We start from the raw sequence: 24892 nt of genomic DNA on the forward strand, positions 1-24892 counted from the left end.
CTGTTTTGACGTCAACATGTTTCCCTTTCCTGACCTGTCGGCTGATGATCTTCTCATCCAGGTTGTCCCACAGCATCTTCAGCTCAGACATTGGCTCCTGGATGGCGGAGCGATCGGCCTCGTCCGTCACCTTCTTCAGCAGGAGGCCTGACTGGTGGTTGAGGCGCTCCATTTCGATCTGCAGCTGGTAAGCCTCTCCTTTGAACTCCTGAAATACATACAGTGATACACCCAATCAGTCAACAGAAGTACAAAGCCTTATGGACAATACATGTTAAACTACTGTCGATGGCTTTTCAACACAAGATTTGTCTTTTTGTGCATCAAATACAATGTGACGACTTTACAGAGCTCAAGCTTTTGTACCTGTACAAAACAGGCCAACTCTTGTCGTTTAACATTAACACAGCTGGTACATGACACAGCTTCTGTTACAGTGAATTCTGCAGCAAAGTTAAGGAATTAAATTTAAAAGCCAGTGCAGATTCAAACACAAAAACAAGACTGTACCTTGAGCTCGACAATCTGCTGCTTGACAGTTTCCAGGTCTGTGCCTACAGGTGACATCGAATCCAGTTTGCTCTCCAGAATATCCACCCAGTCAAACATACCCTGTGAACAAGGTGGGAAACCATTGTTACTGGAAGAAAACAAAGCTTAGTGCACAGGGAGTCAGGTTTCACACTTAGTGTCGTGTTGTGAAAAACAAGCCCTGAACGTAAATACTAAAAACCATCATCCTTAAAGTTAGTTCAAATAAAGCAGCTGTGTAGAGGCCCTTTGCTTTCTTAGAGGAACTTTGAACACATGAGTCAAAGTTTGAACCAAATATAGCGAAGTGCTGTGGTTTGTGTTTATTGTTTCAAAATGAATTGCTCGCTCATAAAATGTTGCATCACTTTCATTAAGTGCAATAAAAAAGCGCTGTAATCTGGTTTCAAGTGAGGGCTGGCACACTGCGTGTGTTTAACTTTCAATCATGTAAATGTCTCGATGAGCAAGTATATTCTATTATTAGTTAAACACAATAAAGCAGGGTTGTAAAAAGACCCAAAAGTCCTACATGAGTAAGAGTAAAGATATTCTGTTAAAATGTTACTCCACTGGTAACAGTGAAAGTCACACACACACACACACACACGTATATATATATATATATATATATATATATATATACATATATATATATATATATACACACATATATATCAAATGACATCAAATTTATGTCACTCAAATGTGTGTTTCTTCTTGTTCCTACAGTTGAATGTTTGAGCTTCACTGTGTAGACTGATGTCTGTGCATCAGCAGCAGTTAAACTTGTGAAATTAAAAATATTTGCATATTCATATATTCTGGATTTTTTTTTTAATGCGGGAGAAGGAATGGGCCATTTTAAGCAAAAAACAAGTCACTCACACTTTTTTGTATGCCTTATTACATGAGTAGATGAGATCTTTAAATACAATGAGGCAGCGATCAAAGTACCTGCAGGCCGTCCTGAAACTGCACAGCAGCCTGCATGGCTTCATCCAGTCTCTCTACTCTCTCCTTCCAGGTCTTATTGAGATTTTCCCACGCTGAATTCACCTGGAAACAGGACATGAGTACGTCAACAGGAGCAGTTAAAGAAAACAGCACAGACACTCCAAAGAATCAGAAAGTAAAGAAGACAAATATTTCTGCGTGAAGTTGGTTCTGAATGTCATTTATTACCTCATCGATACTTTTCTTTATCACAGGTTTATCAGGTTCCCCGCAGGCGGTCATGAGCTCTGCACCCTGGTTTTGAACCACATCAAGCTCTTCCTGCAGCCCGTCGATCTCCTCCTTAAATCCCTGTAGGAGTAAAAAGCAGTGGAGTTTAAAACAAAGATCAGCACTCACACAATCATCCACCTATAGATTCAGTAGCTTCATCTCCTGTCTGACCTCCACAAACTCCTGCTGCTGTTTGACGACTGATGGGTCGACTCCGGGCTCTTCCAGCTCTCTCAGCAGGTCCTGGCTGTCTTTGATGGTGACGATGAGCGCGCAGTGGTCGCACCAGAACTTGTCTGCCAGGTCCATCACATCCAGCAGCTTTGCCTCACGCTCCTCCAGCAAGGCCTGGATGTCACTCCAGAGGAAGACCATCTGGTCCAGTTTGTCTTGTACAGCTTGGAAAACCACAAATTACAATTATTATACAACAAATCAATTAACAGCATTAAATATGGAATACAAACACGAACTATCAGCATGTGTTGGTCAGCTGCGTGTGCCAAATGGAACACAACCCGACCATTACAGGTTTAATGAGACACTGTTTGGTGTCTGTCTCATGCTTTAATTTTTCCTTCCTTCCTTTGCCTAAAAAAAGAAAGGCATTCTCGTTAAAGCCACACCTGGAGGAAAGCTTTTGCAGTCCAATGAACAAAAACTTTGCCAAAACTCTGAAGCCAAAATATCTGAAGAATGGTTACACATGTGTTGATAGGGGAAGAAAAGAGAAGGTTCTTTCTTCCCTTTGACCTTTTATTAAGCAATTCATCTTATTGGCTCTGAGAATTATCCCAATGCCCCATTATGGTAAAACTCTCCTAACTGGATTCAATTCATTAAAAAGAAAAGAGAATCAAATGTATCAAACAAATAAGATGATTTGAGATTTACCTTTGGCAGATATGTCCTTGTCTGCTCCTTCAGAGCGCGCTATCATCTCCTCGCCACGCTGCCTCAGAGTCTCATAAGATGGCTGCAGTTTCTCCAGATCCACAGAGACGACCTTATTTTCTGAGATCTGCTCCTTGATCTTGTCCACCTCTACCGAGATAGACGGAGGCTGCCGCAGGCGTTCAGCGATCCGCTCCAGGGACTCCAGCATCGGGTCAATTTTATCATGGAACTAGTGGAGAAGGAGGAAACACTTTACTTTACTGTGGGAATATCACTCAGGAAAGCAGCGGCGATTTGGCTCTCTTGTTACAAAAAGTTGATGTATTTATACAAAGAAACAACCTTACACTTTCTTGTAGAGACTGACTGATATATCTCTGCTATTATTATTGGTTGATATTGGCCAATCACAGATATATTGGTATATATTGCTGTCGGCTTATACGTTGTCCAGTATGCACCGATATGACAATGCAAAAATAACAAAGCTGGACGTGTTTTAATTTCTAGACATGACCTTCTGTAAATAAATGCCTGATTGAAAAGTAAAGCAATTAGTCAATTCATCGATTCATCAGTCGACTATTTTAATATTTGATAATTGTTTCAATTAATGTTCAAGCAAAAATGCCAAAATCTAAGTTAAGACAGTTATAATCTCTATTTCAACTTTTTTATTTTATATTTTAGCAGATCTTTAACATTTTAACATGGGTGGACAGAACAAGCAGCCATTTCTTTAAACTTTTTTATAACATAAAATTGATATATAATTAAAAATAGCTAAGACAAATAAAAGACCCAGTGAATAACTGCTCCACACCTGAGTGGATTTGGAGATGGCCTCATCCAGAGTCGCAGCTCTCTGCTTGACATCCGCCTTGAGTTTGGTGTACAGCTGGTCTGTAGCTGTGTACTTCTCTCTGATGGGCACTCCCTCCACTGGGCTGAGTTCAAGTAACTGAGGCCCGGTCTTATTCATCTTGTCAATGTGCGGCTTGTGCTCGGCAATCAGCTCGCGCATTTGCTGCAGAGGAAGCGACACGTCAAGTTTTTCATTGCTTAAACAAAAGCATCGTGCTGAACATCTGCTTCTGTGGCATTCTTACCCTGAGTTCCTCCTGCTGCTGCCTCAGTGTTTCATACTCGATGGCGGGTGCAGGCAGCTGGCTGAAGCTGCTCAAGGTTTCCTGAAGCCACGGCCACATCTCCTCGTAAGTCTCCCAGAACTGACTGGCCAGAGACTGGGCTCGCTCCAGCTGCAGAGAGCGCTCCGAGTTCAGCTGACTGACGATACCGTACTTCTCCAACAGGGTTTGAGTCTTAGCCTGATGGAAAAGCAAGAAGATCCTTTAACTTATGTGCATATTGTGAATGAATAATTGTCCGTTTCAAATTGCTTATAAATTTCTTCTAACCTTCAGGATTTCTTTCTCCTCTGGGTTTTTGCTGTTCATGATGGCCATTCCTGTTTTCACAATACCATCCACAGCATCTTTGTGCCTCATGATGTCCATGGAGAAGATCTGAAAAACCGGTAGAGTGAGTTTGGATGTTACAAAACAAGCCGCTATGTTTACTGTACTTTGTTTAAATGGACACACACACACACAGACACACATTATGACAGGCTAACCTTCTGTGCTTGGAGCTGGGCTGTGGTTTGGTCCTGCTCCAGCCTGATTTCGCCCATCGACATCAACTTCCTCTCAGCGTCAGTCAGCCAGGAGAGCTCAGAGTCAGCAGCCTGTTCAAACTGGAAACAGACAGAAAACATTTTTCCACTGCTGAAAAAGTTTCAAGTCCTAATTAGAATTAACAATAATAAGAAACAGATAGAAAAGCCTAATGAGAAAAGGCTGTTTATTAATTTCTGTGGTTTACCTGCTGTGATTTGAGTATATCAGCGTTGATCTGGTCGACCTGCTGGGTGACGGTGTCGCTGACGGCTCTGTACCGCTCATTATCTTCGGTCACCAGCTTGTCCAGACCCTCACGAGTGTGCCAGGGGATCAGATCCAGGAGAGAACTGCTCAACTCATTCAGCTTGTCCACCACAGGCTTCTGGTCTTTGGTTTCTTTCAACAAGGCCTGGACAAGATTACATGAGACACAGAAAACACCAGTTTAGGCATAATGAATCAGCCCATTGAGTCTTAGAAGTATTTTATGTCGGACATAAAGTTTGGTATTTATTTCGTTAGGGGTGAATTACCTTCTGCCTGCTCTGTGCGTGTATTAGCTGCTCGCCCACTGGCTCCTGATCAGCAAACGTGCTGGTCTCAGACTCTACTTTCTCCAGCCAGGAGCTCAGGTCCTCGTGGGTATGTTGCAGCTTGGTAGAGAGACTCAAAACCCGCTCCAGCTTCTTCAAAACGCCGTCACTCATGGAGTTGATCTCAGCGTACTTTGTTTTTATTCCGTCCAGTTTGCCTTGGATAACAATCACCTCATCTCCTATAAATAGAAAATAATTATCTCATATTAACTCAGGGAGTTTTGCATTTCAGCTTTAGGATAGGGATGTAGGATGTGCTGCTACAGGGAACTAGAGAGAGATTCATTACAAAATGTAATAATAACAATCTGACATTTTGATAAATACACATTCATTTTCCTGAAACAGCTAGCCTGGCTCTGTCCACACGTAACAAAATATGCTTTCACCACCTTAAAAGCTCACTCATGTACATGTTACATCTTGTTTGTTTGTTCCATGGAAAAACTAAGTAGAAAGAAAGAACACGTTGTGATTTTACAGGGGTTATGTGCTATTTGTTAGCCAAGCAAGGTAACTGGTGGTACATTCTCATCATACTCACAGAAAGAAAGCAAATAACTGCTTTTTGATGATGACAAACTAGAAATTGCAACTAATTTTATCATTCACGATTGTGAGAATGAGTGTTGAACTCCCCAAATGCAGCAGGAAGCCTTACAATGTGTATTACAAAGACAGAATTGTTTGCTGTATGAATTGTGACAGTCATAAATGTAGACATGCCTGTTGTCTGCTTCAGAAGCTCCATCCCATTAGAGATGGCTTGGTCGACATTTTTCTTCCTCAACTCAATATCACTCTGCAGCGCCTAAGAGGAAAACAGACCCTTAGAAAAGTCAGTGAGTGTGACAAGAAACTCTACTGTGAACAATGGATGACACACGAATAACTAAGATCAACTGAAACATGACTGATGCAACTTAAGATGAAAGGACAACATAATGCTTGGCCTGAGGAGGAGTGTGTACCCGTTGATCTGCCAGCTGCTTTTGGAGAACATCTATATTGTAGTCCTCCACGGACACTTCGTTCAGCCTCGTGTGCGCCTCGTTCAGCCAGTTCATGAGAGCCACTTCGTCCTCTCCGAACAGCTGGGCGTTCGCCAGAGCTTGCTGAAGCATCTCGGCTTTCCTCCTGCATCGCTCCTGGAGCTCGATGTAACTGGCCTGGGTGGCGTCCAGCTTTGACTGAACAAACTCCTTATCGTCCACTGAGCTCACAGTTCTGAGCATCTGACCCAGACTGACGGCCTGAAACAGGTCTTTACTGTGATTCATTATCTCCTCCTCTAAGGCCTGACCACAGGGGATGGGAAACGAACCAAGGAGATATGACACAAACAGAAAACACAAACATAAAACAAAAATGTGAAACGGAAATTTTAATGAAAAACGGAATGGGAAATAATGAAAAGCACAAACTTAAAGTAACGAGCAAAATGAATGAAACTGAATTCAGCTGTGTCGTAAAAACACAAGGCAGCGATGTAAGCGATGATGGATATTACCTTGTGCTGAGAGATCTGATCTTCCAGCTTGGATGTCTCAGTGCCGATGGGCTCGGAGTTGACGAGGTGTTTCTCTGTGGCTGCGAGCCACTCGCTCAGCGGCTCGAGGGTCTCGTGGAACTGCTGAGTCACCACTAAGATGCTCTCTAGTTGCTTATGCCTGACACATTCATGCAGATAAAAACAACAGTGGATTAGGACCAGAGTACAGTCATGGACAGAGTGACAGGACAGTTTATTTCAACCAGACCTATTAAAAGTATGTGCAATTGGGGAATGTTAGCAACACATTAATAATGTTTTACAGCCCTGTTTTGAACTTGAGGATTAATCTCCACTTGGAGGAAAGTGAGAGTTCATTGGGAGGTTTTAAATTCTTTAACTCTGACCCTGGCAAATGACTTTTTGCTTTGTTGCTAAGAGTTAGGTGAAAAGACTGATATCATTCTTACAGGACGTCTGTACAGTCCACATGGAGCTACAGCCAGCAGCTACGTAGCTTAGCTTGGCCCAAACACTGAAAATGGGGAAAATGCTAGCTATCTTGCAGTTTTCTGCTCACAAACACTTGGAAATGGAAACAGCTAGCTAGCTGACACACTGTTTCCCTCTAGCTTGCTTGGGATTTCCCCATTTTCTTATCACAAACACTTGAAGCTAGAAACAGTAAAACAGCAAGCTAGCTAGCTAGCCAATATCAAACCCATGAATTCACCTCCTCTTACTGAAGCCTAAATGAATAGTTCAACATTTTAGGACATGCACTTATTAGCTTTCTTGTCGAGAATCAGTTTGAGAAAATAGACAACTTTACTTGTCTAATATTTGCACGGGAAATATAAAGCGGGCAGCTGTTTAGCTTAGCTTAGCACAAACACTGGAAAAAAAGGGAAACAGGAAGCTAGCTGTTTCCCCCTTTCCTGGATCAAGTGTTTGTGTTAAAGAAACAGGGAAACAAATGCTAAACTAACCAGCGGCCTGTTTTATATTTGCCTTACAAACATTAGAAAGGTAGCCTATCAATCTTGTCAAATAATATTCGGCAAGAAAGCAAATAAGTGCATTTCCGAAAATACTGAACTTTCCTTTAAAGCTTCAGTAGGAGAAAGTTAAAGGTAAATTCAGGAAGTGGACATTTTTAGAAAGTTTTGAATATTGTCAAATCTAAATCTAGGCAAAAACACAAATTCACAAATTAATCTGAAGCATACTGTAGCCTTCTATTCAGAGTGTTGTTTGACATTACAGGTGTTTATACAGACCTGCTTTCAGCCTTTTTGAGCAGAGCGTCCCACCTCTGCCCCAGGCATTCGATCTCTTTTGCAACCTTCTCCTTATCCACAGACTCTGCCAGCTCTGCAACCTTACCGCCCTCTTTTTTTATCAGCTCCACTGTTGGCTTTCGGTCATCCAGCAGTCTCTGTAAGAGCTGTCAGAGGCGAACAAAGGGGGAGAGTTATTGGGCGCCTTTAACATGCTCTAACCACGAGCATTGCCTGGTGATGAAAAACAGTAAATCTAACAGGCACAAATTAAGTGTCCGTTAAGCTGAAAGCCTTGTGTAATGCACTCATGTTTAACAATGGATGTCAATTAAATGAGATGAATGGCAAAGTCATAACATGGATTTTCTCGTGCTGAAGTGGAAAAGATTGAAATAGAAGTGCTGGTGTGTCTTTACAGTGTGTGTTCATGTGTTTGTACCACGTGATACCGGCTTACTTTCTGCTCTTGTATCTGAGCCTTGACCACTTTGAACTCTGCAGATGGAGGTTTTTGATTGGCCATGAGCTCTTCCGTGTCAGTCAACCAGCTGAGCAGCGACTCCAGAGCATCCTGGAACCTCCCACAGTGCAGCAGGGCTTCGTGCAGCTGGGCTGAACGCTCAGCAATCTGCAGACCACATGGTAAATATAGGTGTCACCTGTTTAGACTGCACCCAGTAGCTCATCACAAGACAACAAATGATGAGAATGACTCAGTACACAGCTGATATCTCTTTATATTTGAGATCAACCAGTCATACCGGCATGTGAAAAGCAAATAACCTTTTTATTGAGGGTATTCCACTTTGTGTTGACCGACTCCAGGTCATCCTCGAGCTTCTTGGTGCTGGTGCCTTTGGCAGCGGTTTGTATTAGACCCTGGCCGAGCGAGTTGATGTCTTGGAGCTGCGCCTGCAATGGATCAATGTCGTCTTTCTGGAAAGCCTAAAAACAAATGGAACAAATCAGTGTGAATATTTTGCAAGTGCTCAAATTACAATGTGATCAGTCTTGTTTGGAGGTTCATTAAACCTCCTGGTTTACTGTTCCAACTGTAAAAAAACAGAGATTTTAATGATGCAGGAGTTTTATTAGATTTTTCAGGAAATAGCCCAAGTTAAGTGATTAATTCTGAATTTCCCTTTTACGCTGAGTTTAATTACAGTATCGCTCCCTGTCATGACTTCCAAAAATGATTTGATGTTACTGAGCTTCACACAAATCTGATGTCTGCAACATCACAAACACATACATAAAAATAGAATATGGATTGGATGGATGATATGGATTTTTCAGATAGAAGAAGGTGCAACTTGATAACAATGAGAAGAACTCCTGCACACTGTCTCCCTTTACTGCTCAAACATTTATAAACACAACGATTGGGACTGTCCTGTCCTGATGGAGATTGGACGAGACTGAAATGTTGTGTTAATAAATATTTAAGCAGTAAGGGAGAACAGTACGTGGGAGTTTCTCTCATATGAAAAAAAAGTCCAAAGTGATGCCAGGAAGTTATCCTGAATCCAGAGACACCACTGCCACGACATCACCTTGTGTTTAAAATCCAGCTGACATGGACAACTCTCTAACCAGTCAGCAGCTCCTACAAAAGCAGTAAACAGTAAAAGCACAGCTGTGCACAATCTGACTTCCAGCCTGAACTAGTGAGCAACACCTATTTCACTCATCACGTAATTACACATGAAAGAAAAACACCAAGTCAGCAATTCATCGAAAGAGGTGCATCATCTAGTGAAACATGTGTTGGACCAGCTAACAAGCAAGCACTCAGAAATGAAAGAGGAGGATATTTTGGGGGCACCTGTGGGGAGAAATAACCCATCGAGTCCATTTCAGGACACGCAGCGATGACGTTCAGTAAGGCCTCTATCTCGTGCTCTCCTGCGTGTTGTAAGCTTTTAGGCAGACAGGCCTCCACTGACTGAAGAAACTCCTCCAGCTCCTCCATGTTGTATTTGGACGCTCCTTGTTGCACAGTACATGGTTGTGTTGGCTGGGGGCTCTCTAAGGGTAGAGTTACAGAGTTTCCGTATGTCTCAGGCTGTGTCACCACCACACTAACCAGCTCACAGTCATCCTGAGGTGAAACATCCTCCAACAGCTCAGCGGTGGAGAGCTCGTCATAGTCTGTTAAAGTCCTGGAACGCCAACCGGAGCTTTCGTTTTGAGTCCTGGAGCCTGACCCTAAGGATGACCTCCCTGTGGAGTATCTGTACTCTCCATTACTGATGGTATCCACCACACCAGATCTTGTCTGTCCTCGCTCCTGGACCAAGCTGCTACTGTGGTAGAGACTCCGGCTGTCCCTCGCAGGTGAGAAAGGGAACTCCTCCTGCCCTGAGCTGAGTGACCGCCCAGTTCTCAGTTCCCCGGACATGTGCATCGCCTCTGAAGACGACAGACTCCTTGTGCCCGGTCCTGCTCTTTTGTGGGATCTATGAGCGTGTCGCTCCCTCTCCACAGTTGGACTGTACAGGCCCGAGTCCTCTTCAGATGTCAGTGAGCTGGTCATACTCTGCCCTCTCCTGCCATTGATCAACCCCGGCCTCTCAACACTCCCGGACAACAAGGTCCCACTGCGGCTTGCGTACTCGCCCAAATTAGTTGGGGCGAAAGTCCGCCACGACCGCCGATGATGCGGGTGGTCCTTCTTCTCTCCTCCCTGGAGACGTGACTTGGGCAGCACTGTATCAGTCACCCGGATCATGTGCCCGTTGAGTTTAAGTCCATCGAAGACGGCACGCTCGTCCAGCACGGCAGGTTTGCGGGTCCGCAGCTCAAATGAACTGGAAGTAGAGAGAGCTCCATTTTTTCCGCACAGGCTGCTGAGGTCTAACGTGCGGTGAGTATAAGGTAAGGTGCCTGTGAAGTGCCGGGAAGAAAGGCTGCCTTTAGAGCCCGAGTCTATCTGCTCATTGAGCCGCACGGTGTCATAAATGGATCTCTGGGGCACGTAGCAGTCGTCAATGTTCAGGTCCTCCTCCTCCCCCTTCCCCACACAGGAAGGGTTTTGTCTGAGGCAATCTGGTCTGCTCAGCGGCTTGCCCATGCTAAAACAATTGTCACTACTCACAACAAAGAAAAGATTAAGGATGTAGTGAAATCCTTTGAGGTATACTGTTGTTTTAGTGCACACGAGTCATTTAAAAAGGAGCACAATGTGAGAAGCAACTGTGTGCAAAATAATCATCTTTTGAATCTTAACAAATAAATACTAAAGGTTAATTCTCAAAATAAAATCTACTAAAATTGCTCTCGGTGATTTTCTTTTAAAATTCATGGACACAACCAAGTTGATTAAAAAATAAAGGCTTTAGAAATACAAATATGTCAAACAATATAAAAAAATCCCTGTATAGCAGCTTCATGCTCTGTAATAAAAAAGCAAAATCCAGTCCTTCATTACAGCCACCTATCCCAAAAATATTCCTCCAGGCTGTTCTCCGTGCGTTGCCAAAACTTAATCACTATTCCTCCGGTCCAAAGTGCTTCTTTTTCCCTGAAATCCGCGCAGCATCCACGCCGGCTGAAGGAAAGTCTTCAGTGCAAAGTGTAAAAATAATCCACAGACAGATCCAGAAGGGCTCCACCAAAAAACTGTGGGGCAGTTCTGAGGAGAGCTGGTACTCCTGGATAAACAAAAAAGCCTGCCCTCTCTCTCTCATCGCTCCCTCGCAATGACAGACACCCTCCTGGCAGAGGGTTTCATGCCCCGCCCCCGCTCATTATTCAGACAACATCTGCCACAACTCCATTTGTGCTCAGAGCCGCTCCGGCACATGTTGATTGGTGGACACATGACCCGTTTTTTTCTCCACTTTCTAATTCCCCCTTATGTCAGCACGGCCCACATGACTTCACTTCTAAGCCATCTTCTGCATCCTGACACAATCACTCACTTTTCGCCTTTTTCTTTTTTTCCTTTCAGTGACTGAGAGAGCAGGGAGGGGAGGCGATACACACAGCTTTTCTACTACTTCACGCAAAAAAAAACACCCTAGACCAGCAGGCAGCTCCCACTTTGATGACATCACACTATGCTGAAATAGATACACATTTTTCCTTTTTTCTCTCCGAGCCCTCTTTTTTTTCTTCTCGTGGACTGTTGCTGTGGACCCTGCAGATATTCTTAATTACTGTGGAATGCTGAGGGAGGCACAGGTCCCAGGTAATTTAACACCGACGGCTCTGCCAAGTGCATGAAGGCGCTTTTTATGTCCAGTGACCGGAGTAGGAGAAGAAAGGAGGATGGAGGAGATAATGAAAGGAATTTATTTCTGTTTCCTGGATTGTCTGCACCAAGTAGCTCAGTGAGGAGCTGAACAATCCAAACTTCTTTGTCCACTCCTGCACGCATGAGAGGAGTCGGAAAGAGGACGCTGACGGAGACAAATAAGTAGTTAAGATCTGGTGGGATTTTAAAAAAGGGTGTTCAGCCACTGCAAACCGGATGCTTTTAAATATTTACGCTTTTGAATGTATGAATGCACATTATTCCTCATGGCTGTGGCAGGTCCCTTTGTCCCCACCGTCCCGTATAACTTTGATTCTTTATGAACTTAACATAAATTGTAACGTTGCATTTTGTTCAAGCACTTCAGATCAAAAGTTGAAGGTTTAAAATAGGACACATTTTTTATTCAAGCAACTGAAATATGCTTTTAAAATTGCATCTCTACTCAGCCTCTCCAAACAATGAGGCAGGGAGGAGTTTCTATGACAGCTCAACTGCAACTAAGAGCCAAAGCTGAGTCACACAGTGGGGGAAACGTGCTCTGTATATGGAAAATATATCAAATATCAGCTTTATATCAGATGCTTTGCTGCTGTCCTTTTTTTATTTGTATTAAGCTGTAACCTTTAATAAAATAAACTAAAACTTGGTTTTTGGTTGGTGTTTACGCTGCTAACACAAGGGCTTTGTACTGCTGAGAGAAGGCTTTAGGGCCTTGGATGGGGTGGACGACCCAGGATGAGGAGTGGCGTTGGAGTGGGCAATAGAACCGAAGCTGGGCCAGCTGGCAACACAATTGGGCTCAGCACCCACTCAGTGCACAGTACGAAATACAGGACTGAGGTGATTTGCAATGACTCAAATCGAATTCTGGCTCCTCTGGAGGCCTGAGCTATGCAAATGGACTACCCTTGGGCACAAAATGGTAATGCAGGATGTTCTGAAGCTAGCTGGTTAGCATGCTAACTCATGTAGATATCTCTGCAGTACGATACATAAAAATCTTTGACATGACGGTTACCTCTTCACGTGTTGATAATTTCAGTCAACTCCTGAATGTTTAAAACTTAAATTCTGACATGTTGCACCTTTAAGATTCAGTTGTTACCTTGCAAACAGAGCAGTCTGACGCTATTGTATTTAATATAAACAAGGTAAAGTCAGCTGAGGAATCAGATATCTGAAACATCATTCAACAGCTAATTAATGGATTTTTATTCCATTGTCACCAGTGTGCTGTGGGAGTGTACAGAGCATTGTTTATGTTCAGTTGAGGAGTGCCTTAATACTTAAGATGTTGATCTACAATGGAAGCAATGACCTTTGATAATCGCATTACAGCAAAACAATTTGCGCTCTCCATGTATAAGCTTGTTCAAGTTTCATGTTTCACGTTAAGATGAGTGTATCATTGCTGTGTTGCAGTGAGTAACCAACACTACGTAGTCACAATGACTTTTTCCCCATCAACCTCAGTGAACCGGGTTAGCTGCAGTGTGATTCAGTCGGTAGAAATTCCTTTATGAATTGAAAGAACCACTGATGTAATGTCTGCACAGCGAGGAAAGACACCCACGCCAACCTCCAGTGGTGTTGAGTCACTGGAGCTGCCCTTAAAGGTACACTTAAAGATATACAGTACATACGCCAGTCGAGCTCCTACAAATCTCATGTGGAAAACAAGAGTAAACACATGAAGTCAGACGTGTCTCTTTCAAAACCTGACCTAAAATGGTAACAGCACATGAAAGAGACGAATCCAAAGCGCTGTCTTTCTCTGTTTATTTCTTTCTCACCGGCTGCCAACAAGGCCCACTTACCTACAGTAACAAGAGCCTGATCGCTGAATGTAAAACAGAATATGACACAATCTTTTAAAGTTTTCATGCTGAACCTAAATAAAGAAACAACTCGAGCTCCAACTCTGCTTTGCGAATAAGCACAAAGGGGATTTTCCACCAGCAGCTGAGGCCGCGTACGGGCCCTCTGAACCCAGACTGGTGACAGCACAAAGAGGGGGGTGAAAACATGCACCGTGACCACGCTGCTCAGCAACAATTTGAATCAATCACTTCTTTAATAGTTACCCTGCGAGGCCTTTTAAACGGGACTCCACACAACAAACTGACACCCCCACCCCCGCCACCCTGGTGATATTTTAATCCACGCAGTTCAACTGGAGGTTTGGGTGCAGCCCATGTACGTGAGCGGAGCACCCCCTTAACTGAAAAGAAATCCTTTGACCTACATCTGAGGACAGATCTGTGCCATTTGCCTATACACATCTGTTTACATTGTTTTATTGTAATGCTATCTAATTCTATAAATGAAGAAGTGTTTCATGGTTTCCCTAAATATAGGTTAATCCTCTTTTGGAAAACTCCACAGGAATTTACAGGCTTTTAAAATATTTTGCATCTGTCTGTGAATCTTGCTAATGGCTGCCCCGTCTTTTATCCCTCACTGATACCAACAAAGGCCTCCATGATTTTATAGACAATATGGAGAGTTAGACTGATTGAAAACAGACCATTAGGACAATTAGGAAGCTTTGGACCATTTTGGGCTTTTTTGCACAACCTATTAAATCTGCTACTAGTGTGCACTGATTCATTGTCATTATCATCCTCTCACTCAACCTTTTCAAAAGCCCAGATAGAAGCAGAAAAGCAGAATTACACAGCAGCTGGTTTATCTAAATTATAAGGCTCTTTTTTGCATTTTGAATTATATGTAATCACAGTAACTAAATTAACCGGTAGGTAAAACTTAATGGACACTTGGCCCGACACTAACTACTATCAGGTTTCATTTAAATGACCGCTAACCAACACTTTACTATCTGGTGTCAAAATAATCAAATTAACACCAGGCTGCTCTAAGTTGAGAGGCCCTGAAGGTTCAAATGTTAAAGAGCACTATCAGTGTGAAGAGATCAGGCCCGGCTTCATTATTGGGACCATTGAATCAAGTGACGCCCTGCTGGCGACCACCTGGCTGTGACGGTCCATCCCTCCTGCACCATCACTGCATATGGGCCGCAGCTCTTTTGTTAACAGCAGATGCCCTTAATGAACCAGCAGTCCCCTGAGGGTTGTCGTGCTCAGTGAAGAGGCTGCTGCTTATCTGACCAAAATGCAAGGTTTTGCAGATAGACAGCATCTGAATTACTGATTATAAGTTTGTGTAATGAGAGTAATGTCAATATTTTGATATGTGAAACCCAGGGGAGAAGATAGCTTTTAGCATATAGCTTTTGTGTAATTCATGGTAACAGTAACAAAAGCATTTGTCAGTAACTGCCAGTTTGGAAACCAAAGGGCACATTTGTCACACTGGTCACTGCTCTAAAATCACGTAAAGATCATGACTGAGTTAAATCAGCCAAATCAAATGTTGCTCTTTCTGTTATCTTATTTTACAAGAAATGCTTTAACATTGGCATTGGCAGGGCATTTATGAAAAAAATCAGGCATATTTAGTTGGCTGTTATTTATATGCGAGTACAATCTGATGCAGATCCAAATCACATCTGGATCAGGCAGATTTAAACATGTTTTTATTTGATATTGGATTAGGATTGATTGAATTAAAGGGGACTGTAGGGCCTGGGCGGAGGTATGTGCTCCACTGGAGTTTGTACATTTATTCCACATCAAATTAATTTAATATCTATAGTAGCTGAAATGATTTGTCCATTAATTCATTTACAGCTTTTTAGACATTTTTGTAAGTTAATAACTGAAACATTCTCTTGTTTAGGAAAAAGCAGCAAATATTCACATTTAAGATGTTAAATGTGAATATTTGCTGCTTTTTCAGTCCTTTTTTTTTTTTTTGCTCATGACAAAATTAAATATCCAGCTTACTGGATGCAATCTGAATATATTTTGGCACTGAAAACAAATAATGTAGGAGCTTAATTTATTGGAAGAAGCAGTTTATGGCTCATCACACTACCAGGCAAATTAAACGAGACTATGTGTGTTTACAACTGTAGGGACATGAACCAATCCCCAGAGAGCAGAAAACAAACACAATGCAAATGTACCAGGGAGCTATAACCATTAAACTACAACAACTGCTGCTGTGATTTCACGTCTATTCCATCAACCATCACCCAACTCATCCACTTATTATTAAACCAGTTTAATCCAATGAAATTCCATGTTTAGGCCTAAAAAATAAAATAAATGTTAAAGTGAGGACAACATACCTTAAAGGCCTCCAGCTGTTGGTTGATGACGTCTGTCTCCATGCCGACTGCCTCCTGAGACGCCTCCTTGTCCACAGCTCTGCAGAGTTTTCCTTCCGTTTGGTGGAGTTCACTGTACAACTCCTCTAGTTTACTCAGAGTACTCTGCACCTGCACCTCTCTGCCTTTAGCCCGGTCCAACAGTTTACCACACTGCTTACTCAGAGCATCCAGGTCTCTCTTCAGGCCCAACAGGTCGGGAGAGGTCTCAGTCTCTAGCATCTTCTTACAGCTGTCTCCAGCGTTGGCTGTGTTGGCCATCAGCTCTTGCAGCTTTGTCACAAAGCTCTGAATGCTCTCCTGCTGTTCTTTGAGAGTGGCCAGATCGAGATCAACAGGGGCCATGCTGTCCAGTTCATCATCCAGGTCAGTGAAACGGGCGAACATCTCACGGATGCTGTTCTGGAACTGCCCGATACCCTGCAGTTTACCCTCCAACACTTGGCACGTGTCCTCTAGTTTCTTGTTAAGGGTGCTATAGTCTTTTTCTACACTGTCGGCCTGCAGTAAGAGGTCTGTCACACCATCAGCATCTGGGACATCCACCACAAGGTCCTTGGCTAAGTTCTTCATGTGTTCTACTTGGTTCTGCACTCCCTCTAAGCTCTTATGTTGGGCTTTCATGTTGGTCAGGTTCTTGTTGCTGTGTGCCTGCACTCCCTGTGATTCATAGGTGTCCACCTGCTTCTTAGCCCCCTCGAGCTGACCCTTTGCCTCTTTGTAAGCATCATTAAATTCCTTAACAGTGTGCGAGATCTTCTCCAGGCACTCCCTCTTGCTCAGCAAACCTTCCGCTACATTGTCCACCCTTTTGCCGATACTAGCCATCTCCTCTTTGACGGCTTCAGTGTCTGTGTTGGCCACCTCGAGAAGGCCATCTGCAGCCGTGTTGAGCTGCTCCACCATCCCTCTGTGCTTGTCGACATCCTTCTGGAGAGCTTTCACCTGAGAAATGGAGCTCTCCACAGCAACCGGATCGACCGTGAGTTTGACTCGGCCCTCGCTGGCTTCACACTCTTGAATCCAAGAGCTGAGCTTCTCTGCGCTCTCCTGATACTTCAGTGATCTCTGCAGAGCAGTCTGGAGTTTGTCAGCCTGCTCCGCAGAGCTCTTCTTCACCTCGTCCCAGTTGGAAGACAGTGTGGTAAGCTGTCCTTGTAGCGCCAGCTTTTCTGCACCGTCAGTGTTCTGCAGCAGCGTCTCCCCTTCCCCGATAATTGTGTTATAAGGTTCCTCCTGTTCACTGAGAGCTTTCTGGAGCTTACTGTGCTCCTCCAGGGTTTGTTGCAGGACATCCACTTTGGCAGAGATGAGTTGGGGCTTGGACTGGTCCTGGAGCTTCTCACCCAGCCACGACTGGAAGTCTTTGGAGGTCTGATGGAACTGCTGCGAGCTGGCGAAGGTTGAGCTGAGCTGTTCGATCCGTTTTGCTACAACAAAGAAATTTGACAATTAGTGACTTAAGTGCTGCAACCTCTTGTAAACTTTCAATCTACATTTCTGATATAAGTTAGTGGCAATTCTTAGTTGACTATAACAGACAGACCCGGCCAATACTGAGTTTTGGGGCCAGTACCGACATTAGGAGGTAAAATGGATTTTTATACTGACACAGTCGTATATAAGATATATGCCAATACCAATATATTTGTGTGAGGCCAATATCGGCAAATAGAATGTACCAACAATATATCAGTCAGGCTCTAACACCAGATGCCAAATATAAAATGGGTTGTAAATAAAGTTGACAGAAGATCGACCAGAATTCTCCACAAGAGCGATTATGATTACACCAATTTAGCCTTCTGGGAAGTTGTTATCATAGAATAAATATATTAACTGTGACTCAACACACATAGAATGGACTTCTCTCTCCAAGCATTACACCATGACATTATTAGGTTAAGTTAAAAAGGCCAACCTGCTTTCTCTTCCAGCTGTTTGAAAGGCTTGCTGACACTCTCCAGCTGCCTGGCTAAGTCTGCTTTGAGGTAGTCCTCGGTCACCATCGCTGTGAGCTCTGCGTTGATGGCCTCGGCCTCCTTCAGATTCTTCCTCTCTTCTCTCAGCTGACCTGAGATGTTCTGGACGTCCTCCAGCTGCTTCTTCACAGCATCGGGCTGAGTGCTGTGACCCTGGTGGTTGGTGAGTTGATTCTCCAGCTGATTGGCGGTCTGACTGAGACCCCTCAGTAACTCCTGAAACTGGCCCGTTTTCACCGCTGCCTGGTCGATGAGGCTGTCTCGCTGGTCCAGCTGTCCCGTGAGGCCTTGCCACTTCTGGGTGACACCAGCGAGCTGCTCTCTTACCAGCTTCCCGCTTGAGAGGTCCTGGTTGCCCGAGGAGCTCAGGATGGCCGAGGCGGCCTCCTCGAGTTGCTCGTACTGAGGTTTACGGCTCTTAAATTCATTCTGGAGGATCTGGAGGACAAAAATGAGCCAAGATGAACATCTCTTCAAAGAAAATACTGGTTCTTAAGGAATGCACAAGCCTCTACAATATATGCCATTCCTACCTGAACTTGTTGCTTCTGCATTTTAAGCATGTTGGGGTCTATGGAGAGGGGACCAAGGACACTCATCATCAGCTCTTTCTCTGAAAGCCACTGACCGAGCTGCTTCTCAGTCGTTTGGAAGATGTCCAGATTCTTGTTGGACTGCTCCAGGTGCTGCTTCCTCTCCTCTACAGAGCCGCTGATGTCTGCCCAAGCAGCATCTGAGCAGGAGGGCAGAATAATCACACCAGTCAGCATTAGTCAGCACAACAGCACCTTTCTATCAGCTGTCCTACTGTTCTCTCAGCAAACCTCCTGCTGTGCAGAACTTGGCACTAAGAATGTGTTAATTTCATTGGTGAGGAAGGTACTGACACAGGCTCACCTTCTGTTGACATGTATGTATGTGGTGGGTGGATGTCTGGATGAACACTAGTATTGTAGCTGGTCTATTTTAAAAAGCTTTAACTCAAAGTCCAGTGCCGTAATGAGACACATTTTTTGTCAGTGGGATTCAACATGCCTCTGACAGATTCAGTGACATAAATTACCCAGGGCCATCTGGAGACAACACCTTGTGCATACCTATCTCTGCCAGCATCTGCTTCCACTTTGCTGCCTCGGGGGAGTTTGGATGAGTCTTAATCAAGTTGAGGAGCTTCTCTCTGAGCTTCTGGAGCTGCTCCTGCTTTTGCTTCATGTCATCCTCAAACACCTGAGAGAAATAAAAACAAGTTACAATCACAGAATCCTGTGATATGCAACTCTCATTCCCAGCTGAGGGAAATCAGCAAGGATTGTGTGCAGATTCAAAGCATAATGACATTTTGAAACAGTCTATTTGGTGAGCGACAACAACACTGCAGTACCTTCTGCTGTTCAAGCTGTGTTTTCACCGAGTCTTTCTCTGTAGCAGTGTTGTTCCAGGAAGCTGCAGTCTTTTTCATGTCCTTCAGCCACGTCATCATGTCGTCTGTCTCCTTTTGGGCTTCTCTGACCTCCTGCACCGAACTACTCAGATCTGCTGCTCGACTCTTCAGCGTTTCCCCGAGACTCGCGTATCCCTCATTTACGAATGACATGTTCTGCTGTATTACCATCAGCTCTGAGGACATCAAATAACTTTGTTAAGTTTACTTACCAGGGTTTTATAGTCAGAGTCATAATGAGGTTACGATAACGGCTGTTAAAAACTGTTAATACGGTAGCCTTGTGGTACAGTATGTTCAGAAAATGAGTGAGGACAGTATCACCAACCCCCTGCAAATGGAATCGAAGCATTTGTGGAAAACATCAGTGTGACTGCAACCTTTACAATAAGTCATCACAGCCTCATGCAAGAATCACTCATGAACAGATGTGTCATTAAGTGGCACATATGAGTAACTTTGTCCAACTGGGGGAAAACAGTTTGACTTAAGAATTATAATGTCCCATTTAAAAAATAAATAATCTGGAGTTTGAATGCTAACAAACAAAAATAAAACTTGTAAAAATGTACAATTAATATTTTGCTCATTGTGTCACTGTGCACACAATAAAAAAAAATGCACAACACGCTCACCTTACTCTTGGACCTAAATGCTGGGTGCTGAATCCTTAATGTAGTGAATAATCAAAAAAGAAAGATAAGGATAGTTCTCCCATTTGACTATTATTATTATTATTATTATTATTATTATTATTATTATTATTGCCACACTGATGTTCTTCAACATGTATTTTGGCAATTTCCCAATCAATATACACGGGTGAGGTAATTATAGGTAATCACAATCAGCACAACAGGTGGAGCATTAAAAGACAATAAACTCCATCTGTCTTCGTGTCTTTGTTCCTGCAACTGTATTATTCATAATCTGAACATACTGTCACACTGAGTTACATTTGTTACTATATGTCTGGCACTGAGCCACCAGAGCTGTAGCAGTGTTTTGAAAAACCAGCCATAATGCCGACACAGCCCACCGCAAACAATGTATTCCCACAGCAGCATGAACATACAGACTTTATTACCTTTATTTGTTAGGTAGGAATGACTCCCTGGACCACCACCATTAGTAAGAGCTGATGCAAAGACATAAGACAAAGCTTGTGTGAAGGACAGGCAGACTTGTTTACGACTGTTGGCTAAAGATCTTTCCACGATCTCTAATTAGGTTAGTGATTATACAGAACTTAGAAGTGCACCCAACACCATGCTTCTAATTTAGACATATGAGGTTAAGTGTGCCGATGTTTACCTGACTTATTAGGAGTCTTTGTCTTGGCCGGGGATGTGAGGAAGGTGATGAGACTGCAGAGTGCTGATCCTTTACTGTTCAAGTCTTGGACAGCGGGGTCTTTTGATGTCCATTCATCTAATAATCCCTAATGACAGACGAATCAGACAGATTAATGGCATATATAGTATAAACAAGGCAAATATGTAAGAAAAGGGCGGTGGATGATTTCTCCTCTCAAAGACTTTTTTTCACTTTTGCTTTTCACACCAGATTCAGGATCTACTTGTGATCTTTTCTGTAACATCTGGTAAAGAAAATCGTCGTTCTGCTGGACAGTACTCCCTTGTAAACACATATCATCCATGTGTCATTAGTTGGCAGAGAAAGCAGGTTGGGATAGCAGGGAGTTTAGGGAGGATAGACCTATAATCTATTAAAACACACTCACATCTATCTATTGCAAAACACATAGAGAATCACTACTGTGCCAGATGCACAGTATAACATCAATTGCTTCTGTTCCAGCACTTTAAGTGCAGTTCGACTTTTTATTTATCTCCTGACTCACATTGACTATCTGCAGGTCCTTCTCCAGAGTTTTCTCACTGCTGCTCAGCTGAACCGCAGGAACTTTCTCATTGGTCTGCTCTAGCCACTGGGTGAGAGCGCTGGCTGCAGATCTGAACTCTCCCAGCTGGTCGTGACAGGATGAGACCTCCTCTTCCCTGTGGTAGACAAGAATCAGTCATATTATACATCCATTTGAACATTCCCAACAATATAGAAGGAAGGAAAATGATGAATGAATGATCATTAAAAGTAGAAATACAATCCACTCATATTGGCATGTGATTACCAGGATAATGAGGAACATTTTTTGAATAGAAGTTAATTGCTCTTTTTGGGTCACAGTACACGTGGGTCAAATCCTGGTCAAACTCATGGTGCAGGATGGATATCTTTATGAACTGAACTTGTGGTTGCGAACAAGAAAGACATCCCGGGGAATAGCTGTAGGAAATCCTGCCATCATAGAACAACTGAATCGCAGTTGTCAGCAAAAAAACACTTTTGACAAAATAACCCTGAAGGCTACAATCTCAACAGTATATAAAATACAGGAAAAATTTACTTTTGACCACCAACCACACTATTGTGTATTCGAAAAAACCCTTTCCTGTCCTAATGTATGGCCCAAACCAACCCTTGTCCTTTTCTTTTTTAACTTGAAAACACAAAATAAAGTTTCCCAAAAAACTAACAAGGGGAAATACAAAGATCCCCTCCCTGTCCAAACTTACTTTTCTTTGACCGTGTCTTTGAAGGTGCTGAAAATATTTGAGAGATTGTCCATCTTGCTCTGGATCTGGGCTTTGTTTCCATCAGGGCTTATTTCAGACAGCTCCTTGGACAGTGTCTGAAGCTTCTCCAAATCACCGGCGTGTTCAGCCATCTCAGCTTTGGTATCCTGCAAAGCCATTATAACAGTCAGTCAATCTTTTCAGTACAAAATTATCTTTTTTAAAGCTGCTACATGAACTTTCATTTTGTGTTGATACTGGCGACCCCTGAGGACGAAAAAGCAGTACGAGAACCTGTCTGCAGGATGCTTGGCGATGAGGTAATGTATCTACTTGTGGCTATGTAAGACACACTACATGTAGCCTACAGCTAACAGTTTCGGTTGCTCAGTAATACTAATTTTCTTTGAGAAAGTGAAGGTTACCGACATTCCTGAGGAGTGCTATGGTTTCGTGGGGATTCTGACCCAGTGACAGGCATGAGGAATAACTATAATAACGACATAGAAAGTGGCAATCTTCTCACTGATGGTCTTGTTTGCTTGTGTAGGCCATACAGAGGCATCAAATCAAGACCGTTTCATAACCAGCTAAAAACTCCTTGTTGTACATTTAATTAAATGTTACTGAAAGTCACCAAATGCATCCATTCGTGCTTGTAAAGTATATTTACCTGCATTAGCTGAGACAGCTCATTGAAAGTTTTCCCAGGCCCGTCTGTCTCGTGCAGGTCTTGCGAACGCTTCACAACAAACTGCTGAACTTTATCTGCGACACTCTCAAACTCTTCCACCTTTCCCTTCAGCTGCTCCAGTTGGGAGACTTTCTGCTTGTGCTTGTCACAGGCATCAGAGAAGCGCTGGGAGAGAGCGTCCATCTTAGACTGCAGGCGGGCAGCAGCGGAGGGATCGGCCGTCTCCACAAACTTCTTCACCTTGGCTTTCATGGCTGAGATACTGCTCTGGCGACTTGCTATGTCCTGCTCTAATGCCTTTAAACAAAGAAGGGACAGCAAAGTTTAGTCATATAGATTTGTCATATAGTTACTGGACTGCTGAACTGATGACAAGAAGACATACGGCTTCTCTGCTGAGGATGTCTCCAATGGATGCAGAGTCCAGGGGGGTTGGTTCTTTCTCTTTCACACTGGCCTCCACTCCCTCCATCCATCCCATCATCTCATCCAAACCATCCTGGACACTCATGGAGCGAGTGAGGGTGATCTGCAGTTTCTCATTTCGATCACTCACAGATTTGGACAGGTTGTCATAGCGCTCAACGATGTCATCTACAGGGCATGGGAACAAACCGGGCTATGTTTAAAAACTGAGCATCATCTCACTGTTTGGGACACGTTGAGAGATAAACATTTCGAACAAAAGCAGAGTCTTATTTGACTTTTAGAAGTTTGTTATAATAAAGGATTAAAAGCATTTTTAAGTGTAAGCCAAGAAACCAATTATTAGGGAAAAGGAAAACAAAAGAGACGCTCCAAAAGCCATATTTCACTGATAACTTGTGTTAATATAAGGAATGGTGGACACTTTGGCCAATGTTGACATTTTAGCTTGCTAGCAACGGACTTTCTGCTTGCTTCACAACCCACCTACTCACAAGTTAAACCTTCAAGCGCCCTCTAACTTGCATATTTAAAGGCCGAAATCTTTATCCAGATATTACGTAGACGGCGCACAATCTGCTCCCTACGTTGATTCTTTCCTCACCTACTGTCTCCTGGATCTCATCTGTGTTGCTCAGGAGGTCTCCTTCAGATGTTATCAAAGACTCAGCTGTTTTGCGTAGTGTGTCGATAGCAGTCTGATGTCCCGTCATCTGACCTTGCAGGCCCTGTGGATCAATAAATAAGAAGAGGTAAAAAAGAGAAAATTAAACTGTATCATTAGCACTTTATGTTACTGCTTAGGAATAACATGGCAATAGTGGGGTATTAGTTTGATAAGAGGTAACGGTTAAGTAATACCATGTAATTACCAAATTATTTGGTGTAGTATTGACTTAGTATAAACAATGGGTATATCTGGGTAATATTAGACTGAAAGTTTGCATTTAGCATAGCAACAATGAGTGTTTCCTGGAAACAAGTCACAGCATTAAAAATAGAATTTGTACAGTGTCAATTTGAAGGTGTTATGCTGATAGTAGCTCATAATATTGTGAAAACCTATATTATCCTAATTAATATCAATTAATATCATTAATCACCCGCTGTTCCCTATTTTTGATTCCAAGCGATTACCTTGTTAATACTTTGTTAATTAAAGTATTACGTAATTATAACATCTTTATTATCAAACCTTTACGCCACCATTACCATGTTATTACCAAGCTGTAATGTTAAGTGCAACCAGTGTATCCACATCAATACTTTACATCAATGCATTTCAGTGGTGTGGTGGCTGGAAGTTAAAGAACAACGAGTGAAGATGTGCAAGAACATCTGGATAATATCTTCTGGAAAATCATGAGTCATTCTATATTTATATTTAGAAGTACCTGTTGGCCTCGACTCGTACACTTACAGTAAGGCTTAGGATTCTTTGCAGTGATTTGTAACCAAAGCCAAAAGCACAGTGTTCCTCTGTTGGCCCACAGGCGCCTCTTATCTGGGTATATCTCTGCTGTAAGTC

The 24892-nt window shown here is 43.0% G+C and overlaps 1 protein-coding gene across 1 annotated transcript in view; it reads right to left on the bottom strand.

Annotated features, from left to right (window-relative positions):
• The window catches only part of dst (dystonin), a 116891-nt gene that overhangs the window by 17854 nt on the left and 74145 nt on the right, over nt 1-24892 (bottom strand). The window contains exons 44-73 of the mRNA XM_073481627.1: nt 23969-24092; nt 23324-23532; nt 22918-23235; nt 22245-22411; nt 21512-21668; nt 20962-21088; nt 20735-20785; nt 19588-19823; nt 19304-19433; nt 18740-18939; nt 18146-18644; nt 16186-17654; nt 8495-8656; nt 8169-8339; nt 7709-7875; nt 6447-6606; nt 5908-6234; nt 5663-5747; nt 4874-5115; nt 4543-4749; nt 4295-4414; nt 4077-4184; nt 3768-3986; nt 3482-3685; nt 2656-2887; nt 1933-2159; nt 1717-1839; nt 1489-1590; nt 511-612; nt 35-208 (exon numbers count right to left, since the gene is read on the bottom strand). Coding sequence (XP_073337728.1) covers nt 35-208; nt 511-612; nt 1489-1590; nt 1717-1839; nt 1933-2159; nt 2656-2887; nt 3482-3685; nt 3768-3986; nt 4077-4184; nt 4295-4414; nt 4543-4749; nt 4874-5115; nt 5663-5747; nt 5908-6234; nt 6447-6606; nt 7709-7875; nt 8169-8339; nt 8495-8656; nt 16186-17654; nt 18146-18644; nt 18740-18939; nt 19304-19433; nt 19588-19823; nt 20735-20785; nt 20962-21088; nt 21512-21668; nt 22245-22411; nt 22918-23235; nt 23324-23532; nt 23969-24092 — 6819 coding nt within the window. The remainder of the gene's footprint in view (nt 1-34; nt 209-510; nt 613-1488; nt 1591-1716; nt 1840-1932; nt 2160-2655; nt 2888-3481; nt 3686-3767; nt 3987-4076; nt 4185-4294; nt 4415-4542; nt 4750-4873; nt 5116-5662; nt 5748-5907; nt 6235-6446; nt 6607-7708; nt 7876-8168; nt 8340-8494; nt 8657-16185; nt 17655-18145; nt 18645-18739; nt 18940-19303; nt 19434-19587; nt 19824-20734; nt 20786-20961; nt 21089-21511; nt 21669-22244; nt 22412-22917; nt 23236-23323; nt 23533-23968; nt 24093-24892) is intronic.

This window comes from Pagrus major, chromosome 15 (assembly GCF_040436345.1).
Source record: "Pagrus major chromosome 15, Pma_NU_1.0".
In the NCBI taxonomy this organism is placed as follows: domain Eukaryota; kingdom Metazoa; phylum Chordata; class Actinopteri; order Spariformes; family Sparidae; genus Pagrus; species Pagrus major.